Below are 13,228 nucleotides of genomic sequence, written 5' to 3'. Positions count from 1 at the left end.
TGGCGACTAAGCATTGATTGAGATGAAATTCTTCCATTCAACCTGACTGACAAATGGAATCCCATTTGTGTGAACCGGCTTCCCTTAATGGTATTTTGGTTAGCAGGAAGATCACTCCTTGCTCACAGTATGTTAAATTAGAAATTCATGATTTTTGTTATGGTTCACAGTTGGCACATGGTGCGTGTGTATACATCAGATGTGTTCTTCCCAATAACAATGTGTTAGTCTCATTGGCTGCAGACAAATCTCGGGTTGCCTCAGTAAACCAAGTCTCTTCTACAACTGGAACTATGTGGTGCTCTGCTTCTTGCTCAACTCATCCACAAGCTGGCCAATGCCTTAGACATCACAGGTAGTGGTGACAATCATTTGTGGATGGAATCCACAATAGTTCTCTGTTGGCTGCAGTGTAGTCCTGGTCATTAGAAAACTTTTGTTGCTAACAGAGTCTCTGAAATTCAGAAACTGAGTTCAGTAGCCAAGTGGAGACAAGTCAAATCAGAGGATAATCCTGCTGATCACTTAGCAAATGGTATTAATACAGCTGCTTTGAGTTCACTTGTTCATTGGTGGTGTGGCCCATCACGGCTATCCATTTGTGATCTTGACTGCAACACCTGTACTTCAGTTAGTGTAGGAGATGCACCCAACAGAAGGTGTACACAAGTATCCTTGATGTCGGTCATTAAACTTGATGATTAACTGCTGTGTAAATATTCATCATTCAAGAAAACTTACAGAGTTTTGGCCTATGCACTGGGGTTTGCTAATAATACTAGGCTTCAGCAATGACATGATAACAGGGCCACAAACTCCACAGGAATGCCAAAAGCACTATCAAAAGGGCCATAGGCACAGCTCAACACAGTGGATATGGTAGGGAGATCGCTTTGTTGAAGGCGAGTTCCGCTATTCCGTGTAATAGCAAATTAAGGGATTTGCACCCATTTGTTGACGCCGAAGGTATTTTACAAGTGGGAGGGAGGTTAATGAATGCTGATGTACAATATGATGAGCACCATCCTACTATCGTACCATCTAAGCATCATTTGACAAAAATTCTCTTAATATATGAACATGAAAATCTGTTGCACACTGGGTCACAACTTTGTTGGCTATGTTGCATAGGAGGTTTTGGATCTCCAATGGACGTAACAAAGTCAAAGGAGTTATCAGGAAATGTTTAAAATGCTTTAGGCTTAAATATAAGACAGCAGTCCACCTCATGGGTCAGCTAGGGTAAACCGGTCTCGTCAATTCCAACACTGGAGTAGACTATGCAAGTCCTATTGCTGTAAAGCATGGTGGAATACAGAGTAAGGTTATCACCAAGGCTTATATTGCCTTATATCGCATGGCAACCAAGGCCATCCACTAGAATTAGTTACTTGGTAACAAGTTCATTTTTGGCCACCCTCAGGAGATTCATTGCAAAGAGAGGGAAACTTTCTCAAATGTACAGTGACAATGGCACCACATTTGTAGGTGCAAACAATGAACTTAAAGGTGTTTTTCTCTAATGATGCTACTGTGAAGGTGTGGTGAATTTTTCGACCTCTGAGGCAATCAGTTGGAGGTTCACTCCACCTCATGCCCCTCTTTGGTGGACTCCGGGAGGCAGAAAAAAATGTATGAATTCACATCTCAAAGACGTCATCAGCAATGCGGTACTGACATTTGAAGAACTTCATACTGAAGCAGGCTTGAATTCAAGGCCCTCCTGCCGCTGTCACTCCTGGTCATTTCCTAATTGGACAGGCCCTTTGTGCTCATCCTGAACCGCCTGTCCTTGAGGTTCCCGCCAACAGGTTGCACAGATGGCAACTTGTACAGCAGTTGCATCAGTGCTTTTGTAAGAGGTGGTCCACAGAGTATATGCATGATCTGCAGCCATGCAGGAAACGGACGTGCAAGGATAACTTGCCTCCTCCTGGTGTGGAAGCTGAGTGTCACTGACCAGCTGTTTCCTGGTCCTGATAGGTGTGTGCGAGTGGTGATAATGAAAACTGCTAATGAGCAGATTAAGAGGCCTATAGCAAAATTGTGTCCTCTGCCTAAGCAGTGAAACAGTTCAAGTGTTCCTCAGATCTGTGTAATGGTAAATGATACAGACCCACTGCCAAATTGCCATTTACAGGAATAACCGATCAATTCATAAGATCAGCTTATCAGCTTGAGAAGCTGTCAATGTTTTCTTGTGGACTAACTGCTGTTAGTACTGAGTTTTATGTCTTTATGCATTACGATATTAATACTTTATTGTTTTGAGTCCTACATGTTAGTATCCATCATGTTTCACGTGCAGTGTGACAGTGGTGTTGGCATCCCAGATGTTAGTGTATTAATGTTTTATGTCATTGATATTGTGTTTAGTTATATTTTTGTTTCTTCCTTGTTTTGGATTTGTTGTTTGTTAAAATTATGGTTATTTGTAAAATTGGAAGACTCATTTTAGACTGGGAGTATGTTTGGCCTCTGCAACTCATTCCAACTGCCATCTAGTGGCAGCTTCCTAACTGGGTAGGTAGACTGTCCAATATAATCTGCTCCCTGTCGGGAGACCTCGTAATCTACATGCAGAAGTGTATCTCCTGTGTCCTTTGTGTGCAAAGGTAAAATTAGCACCATTGTAATGGCCGAGCAGGTAGCTTCAAGACCCCGTAGCGGACGGGTGTGTATGTCTCACAGCTAAGCCAGGAGCCACAGATGGCATGCTGCCTGTGCACATTGTAAAGGTTATTACAATAAACATTTATACTAAATTTTGTGTTCCATCTAATTATTGTGAGTGGAAATAAGGGGAGAACAGTGAGTCCTCTTGCACTATACATTCAAACTCAAATGTACCAACATGGGAGGAAGATTCCATGTGTAGAACGGGAGTACGATTTGTTATGAATAGGAAGGTAGGGAAGAAAGTCTGTTACTGTGAACAGTTCAGTGATCCGGTTGCTCTTGTAAGAATTAACAGCAAGCAAATACCGAGAATGATAGTTCAGGTGTATATGCTGATGCCACATGCTGAAGATGAAGTGATAGGCTAAGTATATGAGGATATTGAAAGGGTAATACAGTATGTAAAGAAAGACGAAAATCTAACAGTCATGGGGAACTGGAATGCAGTTGCAAGGGAAAGAGTAGAAGTGGGACAAGGAATGAGAGAGGAGAAAGATAATCGAGTTCTGTAATAAATTTCAGCTGGTAATAGCGAATACTCTGTTGAAGAATACAAAAGGAGGAGGTGTACTTGGAAAAGACCGGGTGATATGTGAAGCTTTCAGTTGGATTATGTCATGGTCAGACAGAGATTCTGAAATCAGATACTGGATTGTAAGGCATATCCAGGAGCAGATATAGACTCAGATTAAAATGTGGTGATGATGATGATGATGATGATGACGAGTAGGCTAACGTTCAAGAGGCTAGCCAAGAAGAATCAATACACAAAGAAGTGTCATAAAGAAGTACTAAGGGATGACGAGACACCCTTGAAGTACTCTAAGGCTATAGATACAGCAATAAGAAATAGCTCAGTAGGCAGTACGTTTGAAGAGGTATGCACACCTCTAAAAAGGGCAATCATAGAAGCTGGAAAGAAAAACATAGGTATAAAGAAGGCAACTGCAAAGAAACCATGAGTAACAGAAGAAATGCTTCAGTTGATCGACGAAAGAAGGAAGTACAAAAATGTTAACAGAAATTCAGAAATACAAGTTGCTGAGGAATGAAATAAATTGGGAGTGCAGGGAAGCTAAGACGAAATGGCTCCATGAAAAATGTGAAGAAATTGAAAAAGAAATTCTCAGAAAGTCTGACTCAGCATATAGGAATGTCAAAGTAACCTTCAGTGAAATTGAAAGCAAGGGTGGTAATATTGAGAGCGCAATGGGAATTCCACAGTTAAATGCAGAAGCGAGAGTGGATACATGGAAAGGATACACTGAAGGCCTCTACAAGGGGGAAGATTTGTCTGATGGGACAGAAGAAGAGGAAGGAGTAGATTTAGAAGAGATAGGGGATCCAGTATTAGAATCAGAATTTATGAGAGCTTTGGAGGACTTAAGATCAAATACGGCAGAAGGGGCAGGTAACATTCCATCAGAATTTCTAAAATTATTGGGGGAAGTGGCAACAAAACAATTGTACCCATTGGTGTGTAGAATACCTGCACCATCTGACTTTCATAAAAATATCATCCGCACAATTCTGCAGGCTGCAAGAGCTAACAAGTGCAAGAATTATCGCACACTAACAAGTGCGAGAATTATCACACACTAACAAGTGCGAGAATTATCGCACAATCAGCTTACCAGCTCATGCATCCCAGTTGCTGACAAGAAAAATATACAGAAGAATGGAAAAGAAAATTGAAAATGTACTAGATGACTATCATTTTGGCTTTAGAAGAGGCAAAGGCACCAGAGAGGCAATTCTGACATTGCAGTTGATAATGGAAGAAAAAAAAAAAACAACACACACTCATAGGTTTTGTTGAAACGGAAAAAGCATACGACAATGTAAAATGTTGTAATATGTTCAAAATTGTGGAAAAAACAGGGGTAAGCTATAGTGAGAGATGGGTAACATACAATATGTACAAAAGCCAAGAGGGAATAATAAGAGTGCATGGATTAGGAAGGGTGTAAGACAGGAACGTAGTCTTTCGTCCCTACTGTTCAATCTGTACATTGAAGAAGCAATGATGAAAATAAAAGAAAGGTTCAAGAGTGGAATTAAAATTCAATATAAAAGCATATCAATGAACGATTTGCTGATGACATTGCTATCCTGAGTGAAAGTGAAGAAGGATTACATGATATGCTGAATGGAATGGAGTACGGAATATGGACTGAGAGTAAATCTAAGAAAATGTAATGAGAAGCAGCAGAAATGAGTACAGCAAGAAACTTAACATCAGTATTGATAGTCACAAAGTAGATGAAGTTAAGGAATTTTACTGCCTAGGCAGCAAAATAACCAATAACGGACAGAGCAAGGAGGACATCAAAAAGCAGACTAACATTGGCAAAAAGGGCATTCCTGGCCAAGCGAAGTGTGCTAGTACCAAACATAGGCCTTAATTTGCAGAACAAATTTTTGAGAGTATACACCTGGAGCACAGCACTGTATGGGTATGAAACATGGAGTGTGGGAAAACCGGAACAGAAGAGAATCAAAGCACTTGATATGATGTGCTACAGGTGAATGTTGAAAATTAGGTGGACTGTAAAGGTAAGAAATGAGGAGGTTCTGTGCAGAATCGGAGAGTAAAGGACTATGCGGAAAACACTGACAGAAAAGGGACAGGGTGTTAGGACATTTGTTAAGACATCAGGTAATTACTTTCATGGTACTAGTGGGAGCTGTAGAGGGCAAAAACTGTTGAGGAAGACAGGGATTGGAATACATCCAGCAAATAATTGAGGACATGGGTTGGAAGTGCTACACTGACATAAAGAGGTTGGCACAGGAGACGAATTCGTTGTTGGCTGCATCAAACCAGTCAGAAGGCTGATGAAAAAACATGAAGGTGGTAAGCACTATCTTTGTGATACGTCTACTTTCCCTAGCACTGAAAATTTCACAGAACAATTTAAATGTACCTCCATGTAAAAATTATTTATGTCTGTGATATCATTTGCACAAGGAGAGATCCCAGGGATGAGATCAATTTGCACAGGATCCTCTTGGCCTGTAATCAATAACAGAGAGTTTAAAATATTTCTTGAGAGCTTTATAATAAATATATTTATTACAAGCAGTAGTGAAGCATATGGGTTAAAGTACGTCTTGTGCTTTGCCCATGTGATTTTAATAAATTTTATGCATTAACTGATTTAATTTCTTCCTCCTTATCATTTTTATATTTTTGTCCACATTATTTCAATCACTATCATCCGTGTCAGTCATGTGACATATTTCCAATGTATTTGAAAAATACGATAAGCTTCAGGGCACACATTAATTAGTTAAAAATAAATACAAAACTGCTAAACGTGAAGCTGCATTACAAATCCATTCAATTATTTATATTCTGTGTGCACCACTGTTAGGAATAATATATGGTGTGCCTGATTTGGATCGAAGTGACGAAATGAAAAGACAAAATTTTTTATGTTAAAAAGTGTGCTCTCCTCTGAATTTGATAAAAAGAAAACAATGTGAATGTAGAAAGATGGCATTTATATTTTGTCCGTGGTGTGAGAATAATTTATGCCTAAGTGTTTGTAGGACAATTACCATCTGAATAAACAGACCTCACAATGAAAAATAAACTTTTGTGGCTGTCGCACAGCCATTATAAATACTGGTATATTATTTCATCTTTCATTGCTACTTTTATACTATTAAATATTACAACAGATAAATATACGAAATCACATGGACATAGATTCCAAATGAAGACAGAATTATAGCAAAAAAATAAGAGCTATTAAAAAAATTAATATAACTAAAATGACACAGCAATGGATTTAGAGAGAGAGAGAGAGAGAGAGAGAGAGAGAGTGTAAAACTACCAAATGCAACAGGTCATTCTGTACTACTTCCTTTTATTAATTCACTCTTGATTATATGCATCAGAGGATCTTATGGTCCAAATCTTACGAATATATAAATGTAAAAATTCAAAAAAATGTTCAGGTTGGAACAAACTGGCACACAAACTACTCTGACACTCAAGATTTAAACAAAGTGGTTAAACAGAAATAAAAAATTAGTTACAAGTATCACAGTACGTATTTATTCAGTCCAAATGAGGCAAAGTGCTATAGCTCAATATAATGAAGTGCTAAATGTACTTTCACAGCCATGGGAGCTGTCTGGCGTATCTCGTCTCTACAAATTACAAATCTTCCAATGTTATGCATAAGCCCTATGCAAAAGGATACTCCACTGTTTTTAAATATTTTAAATGACATACTGAAGAATGATTAAACTAAAGGTGAATATACTATTAAAAATCACTAAGCAGATATCTGAAGCTACAAACAAATAACTTCCCCAAAATATTAAAATGGTTGAGAATGATAATTACAATATAAAAACACAACAGAAAGCACTTCCTCTTTTTTTTAATTTGAGGATTGAATACAGTAACACAGTCTCTTAATTTCTGAACACAAAAAAGTGAAAAATAAAGGCTGGGTCCAATTAAGTTTCAGAGTGTCATTAAGCACAATTTATATTTAAAACTTGCGGATTACAAACTTACGTGTTGCATACAATCTTTATCAATTAACATGAGTTACACAGAAAATTTCAACATTAATGAAATTAACAGACTGAGGAAAACAAAGCGGATAACCATGTGGTTCCGGACACAGTTAAGCTGCAAAAGCATGACTCGCTGAAGTAAACTTAACAATGTTTCTCATAAATTTTTAACGGCCGAGTAACAGGTGACACGTAACTTATTCGAAACCACGTGGTCAATGTCCAGATACAAATGTCTGTATCACACCCCATACCGGCAGTGCGGCACAGGTTTGGCATGTTGCTGTCCCACATTTGGCAGTGTCCATCAGGCGCTGTCATGGATGCTCAGACGGAATATATCATGTTGGCAGTAAAAAGAATTTCCCACTGGCTTCAGCACAAACACTTGTGAATAGGCGTGAGGCGGGTCTTCGTCACACTGGTTACAAAGGGAAGAAAGAGTCAGGAAAGTTGTGTGTAACAAGATTTGTTTATTTGCATACAAATTCCATCAAAATAAATGCTTAAACAATATAGTGAGAATCTGCAATGGCCTAAAGGGGTATCACATAAAAATGAAGTTAGTTCTTTCACTTGGTTATTAATGAAGTAAATCTTTCTTGTAACGAATCAGTAACTAATGAAATGCTAAAGAAGTTGAAAGTGCTCTACCTATTTTTTGTTTTAATTATTTGGGCAAGACATATGCTTAAGTGTTATTTAACACTATAATCTTAAAATCGATCAACACTTCTGAATTATTGAATTTTTAGGCTGACGGCTCGTAAGTACAGAGGTTGAGATAGTGTAACAGAGACAAAAGTTATTTACAGATGTCAATCGTTAGTAATTTGATAATATCCTGTATCTTCTCCTGCCTACTGCTTATCTTTTCAGCTCTATGTGTATACAGAACAAAACACCGTCAATAATCCGTAATGTGTACGTACATCTTTGCCTATCATTTCTCCATTTACTCCTTCCAATGACATGTCACTTACACACACTAGAACTACAAGCTGAAAGGGGAAAAAAAATGTTTAGAGGGTTTAACACTGCATGAAAATTGAGATCATTACAGCCTGGTATTTGACAGCTAGCAGAATGGACCACCAACATAACAATGACAGCCTAGCAACGTCGGGTTCCACTGTGTTGGCCCTTTCGTTGTGCAAAGCATAGTACCTGCCAAATCTCTGTAAGCCGATGCAATAGCAGATTTGTATGTTTGGTTTCATGTGCTTTATAATGGGTAATGAAATGACTTTAAAGAGGCATGTACAGTACATGAAAGTCCTTTTAACCAAATCTTGTTAATCCCTACTGGCAACATAATACCACAGGTGTGGAGAGGGAGAGACCTCAAAAATAAAATTCCAAGAGGTTACTGGAAATATAAATGTCAGTTTAATCCTGACATATGTTTGATCCTCATGGTTTCGCAACTTAATGATTTCCTTTTTCCAGTTGATGTTTCACGTGTAAGTATTTTAATCGCATATGTTTCAGTTCACCACCGAATATTATATATAACTGAAACATACACTTATATTCACACACACTTCAGTTTTATCTCTGGAATCTACAGTGATAAACCTATGTCCTTTTTTCTTGGTTCCCAAGTGATCAAATTCCCTCTCTGAAATTTAAGGATCAATACTATCTGACATTGCTGCTGGGCCAATCAAAGCATAGCTTCCCTGGGAATGGTTATTTTATGAACATCTATGAAAAATGTAGCTTACATTTTTACTGTTCTTTCCAAACAAAACATGTAGGTGTGCATACACGTAAGAGCAATTACATGGTACAATTTTAGAGGCAGTTTGTTTGTGAGGTGACCCAAGGGTGCACAACTGTCCACAACTGGAGATTTGCAGGAACTAGGTCCAATGAGCACACTTTCACAGTTACATCCTTACATCAGAATAATTTGCCTGAAAGATGCCCTGTTTGCATGCCAGGTTGCATTTTATCATGTAGCTTTTGAAGTCTCGCACTGTGTGTACGAATGTATATGATGACACACTAGTACAAACACACAGAGTGCCCAATAGTGGTGTTCCTGCACGCATGCTGGTCTCTCTACCCCGTGACATGCAGTGAACAGCAATACGCAGGTGAGACAGTAACTTCTCTACCCTGTACTGAGGAGGTGACTGAGTGATACGGCTGTTCACTAGTTGTTGGTTCCAGCACTGAACTGAAAAAGGACTTCCCCACCTGAAGCCTGGCTACATGCTGTGACAATAAATGATAATTAATGGCAACAGTATCGTGAACATATTGTTGGCCACAAAAGTTGTATAGTGGTAGCAATTTCATCCAAACAAAGCTGCTCATAGCAGATCCTTGCTGGAATGGCATGTGGAAAGCCCAGTGCTTGCATGACTAGGAGATGAGTGTCTCCTGTAATGAACACACATCAACTGGTTATCAATTTAGACATTACTGCCTGTCCTACAATATCATGCTAACTGCCAGTACAAGGTCCGAAGACATTAAAGTAGTATAATACACACATGTACTCCATTAACGCTGTAGGGGTTTCAAAAAAATCAGAATATACAGCACAATTTTCACACAGCTACACAATTCACTTCAAGGTACCATCTCTGCTATGGCCATCTTTTGAGACAAATATGACACTGAGTGCAGAAAAAAAAAACCCTCACTTCAATTTTACACAAATTGAACAACAGTATATTAATTTTTGAAATTGCATATATTTATTCTCAGTTTTTGTTTATCTTTATTATTTATTTTATCCAATTGCTTGTTGAAATTCAAAGCCGGATATTGCTCTGTCATACACATCACTATGCATGGAAAAATGTGGAAATAATAATTTTATTCATTTCAGCAGAGGCAACTCAAATAATGTGTTTGATGGAATAACAGCAGAGTATATAATAGACTGCAGACATTGTGTGCTTCACACTTTTGCCCATTTAATATTATCTTATAACTTCCCCCAACTCCAAACACCTTTTATATCCTTACATTATTAAGAAGGAAAATGCAGTTGCAAAAATTAATGTAATGTCATTTCATTTCTATAATGTCAAGTTTAAATTTATCTCACTGAAAGCAAGCTATATTAAGAGAGTTCAAAAAATCAATAATTTTGTCTTGATTAGCAGGAAGGTTATAGCAAATACAACAACTGTTGATAGTTAATAACATTAGAATTCAAAGTGATTAAAGAAGTATTACACTACCCTGAATGTATTTATTTCAAATTTAGAGTAACACAAAACATACTATCACTCTGGCAAGTACTGATGTCTGGACTATTGGTAGATAAAAAGCTGGGCAAACAGAAAAAGGCATACCATTAATTACAGCATCCATGCAACTGTCAAACACCATTCTTTTTTTAAATTTAACTGCAAATATGGCATACTGCAACTCCAAAAACCACAAAATATGTAAAGCTTTTCACAGGAATAATATACCAACCAGCTGTTGAAACTACATGCTGCACAATAACATGCAACTGCTGTGTGAACATTACATGCTCTGGCAAATCATTCAGAAAAGTGTAACAAGCATGTGCCAGAAACACACTGAGCATTTTCTGCTGTTGCTCTTACATGAAGTACCAATAGAACCTGTCAAAATACGTATCCATATACTAAACCCTCCACTTAAAACAGTTTCCCTAGACAGGCAGTTGGTCAAATTTAAAACACTGTAAGTTTTATTTCTTTATATTTACACTGAGACAATCACTCACATCCCTCCTAAAATAACTATTTTTGTATTGTGAAAACTGCAACACTGAAGGACTCAACATAAAAAAATGTATTAATGGCACATACTCATAACAGTGAAATAATGTACTTAAATGTAATATTAACAAAAATCCCCTATCAGCATAAAGTAATCTGCAGTAAGCATAAACACCTTGTATCAATGTATAACAAAAGAAAATGGCTTTAGCATTGTAGTAGTAACAAAAAGTTTGTACTTCAGATGGGTGTGGCCAAATGAATTCAAAATGCTACCTGCTTTGCCTTGGACACTGGTGTCATACATACATATTAGCTGCATATGTTTCAGACATGACACACTAGCTGGTCTCTCAGCTAACCAGTAACCATGAAGTACTGCAGTGTCAGGTACCATACCACATTCATTCAGTAACCACGATTATTGGATGCTATCAGTGGGCACTATTAGTTCAGAGAAAATGTGTATTTTCCTAGAGCTCACATAATTCTATGATGAGAATGACCATGACCACATACTACTCAAAATTTTCAAGCTACCTTCACAGCACAAACTCTTTTTTGGTCCAAATGCTAAGCATTAAATACCAAATGATCAAATGATCAGAAATATAAGGAAAATCATAAATGTGGAAAAAATTTCACAGATATACAATAATAGTACGTCAATAAATGGCACAGTAACCAACTTTCATATAACCGAGAAATGTGAAGGGTGCTTTTGAGGGTTCCTGTGCACCTGCAGAAGACAGGAGGAAGGAGCACTATGACTCCACAACCTGTGTATGTTGCCGTAAATTATAAGGCAAAGCATATAGCGTCATGCAGCTGAGCAACTAAATATGAGCAAAGACAGTGTCCACTATGTTTTCTTCTGATAGCACTACGCATCATAGTTAGTTGGTATGGGGGAAGCATATATACCAAAGATGAGGTGACTTACCGAACGAAAGCGCTGGCAGGTCGATAGACACACAAACATACACACAAAATTCAAGCTTTCGCAACAAACTGTTGCCTCATCAGGAAAGAGGGAAGGAGAGGGGAAGACGAAAGGAAGTGGGTTTTAAGGGAGAGGGTAAGGAGTCATTCCAATCCCGGGAGCGGAAAGACTTACCTTAGGGGGAAAAAAGGATAGGTATACACTCGCACACACGCACATATCCATCCACACATACAGACACAAGCAGACATATTTAAAGACCAAATATGTCTGCTTGTGTCTGTATGTGTGGATGGATATGTGCGTGTGTGCGAGTGTATACCTATCCTTTTTTCCCCCTAAGGTAAGTCTTTCCGCTCCCGGGATTGGAATGACTCCTTACCCTCTCCCTTAAAACCCACTTCCTTTCGTCTTCCCCTCTCCTTCCCTCTTTCCTGATGAGGCAACAGTTTGTTGGGAAAGCTTGAATTTTGTGTGTATGTTTGTGTGTCTATCGACCTGCCAGCGCTTTTGTTCGGTAAGTCACCTCATCTTTGTTTTTATATATAATTTTTCCCACGTGGAATGAAACAAAGATGATGAGACTTACCAAACAAAAGCGCTGGCAGGTCGATAGACACACAAACAAACACAAACATACACACAAAATTCAAGCTTTCGCAACCAACGGTTGCTTCGTCAGGAAAGAGGGAAGGAGAGGGAAAGACAAAAGGATGTGGGTTTTAAGGGAGAGGGTAAGGAGTCATTCCAATCCTGGGAGCGGAAAGACTTACCTTAAGGGGAAAAAAGGACAGGTATACACTGGCGCACACACACACATATCCATCCGCATATACACAGACACAAGCAGACATTTGTAAAGGCAAAGAGTTTGGGCAGAGATATCAGTCGAGGCGGAAGTAAAGAGGCAAAGATGATGTTGAAAGACAGGTGAGGTATGAGTGGCGGCAACTTGAAATTAGCGGAGGTTGAGGCCTGGCGGATAACGAGAAGAGAGGATATACTGAAGGGCAAGTTCCCATCTCCGGAGTTCTGACAGGTTGGTGTTAGTGGGAAGTATCCAGATAACCCGGACGGTGTAACACTGTGCCAAGATGTGCTGGCCGTGCACCAAGGCATGTTTAGCCACAGGGTGATCCTCATTACCAACAAACACTGTCTGCCTGTGTCCATTCATGCGAATGGACAGTTTGTTGCTGGTCATTCCCACATAGAAAGCTTCACAGTGTAGGCAGGTCAGTTGGTAAATCACGTGGGTGCTTTCACACGTGGCTCTGCCTTTGATCGTGTACACCTTCCGGGTTACAGGACTGGAGTAGGTGGTGGTGGGAGGGTGCATTGGACAGGTTTT

General features: G+C 38.8%; 1 protein-coding gene across 2 annotated transcripts in view; it reads right to left on the bottom strand.

The window, feature by feature from the left end:
* Window positions 1-6,722: 6,722 nt before the first annotated feature.
* The window catches only part of LOC124613871 (probable nuclear transport factor 2), a 29,443-nt gene continuing 22,937 nt past the window's right edge, over window positions 6,723-13,228 (bottom strand). The window contains exon 4 of one of the 2 annotated variants that reach the window (XM_047142602.1): window positions 6,723-7,639. In XM_047142602.1, the coding sequence (XP_046998558.1) occupies window positions 7,526-7,639 (114 nt within the window). In that variant the 3' untranslated portion in view covers window positions 6,723-7,525. The remainder of the gene's footprint in view (window positions 7,640-13,228) is intronic. The other variant, XM_047142612.1, reaches the window with a different exon arrangement.

This window comes from Schistocerca americana, chromosome 1 (assembly GCF_021461395.2).
Source record: "Schistocerca americana isolate TAMUIC-IGC-003095 chromosome 1, iqSchAmer2.1, whole genome shotgun sequence".
NCBI classification, from domain to species: Eukaryota; Metazoa; Arthropoda; class Insecta; order Orthoptera; family Acrididae; genus Schistocerca; species Schistocerca americana.
Note: the sequence above shows the minus strand (reverse complement) of the source record. Positions and strands in the feature narration are given on the sequence as shown.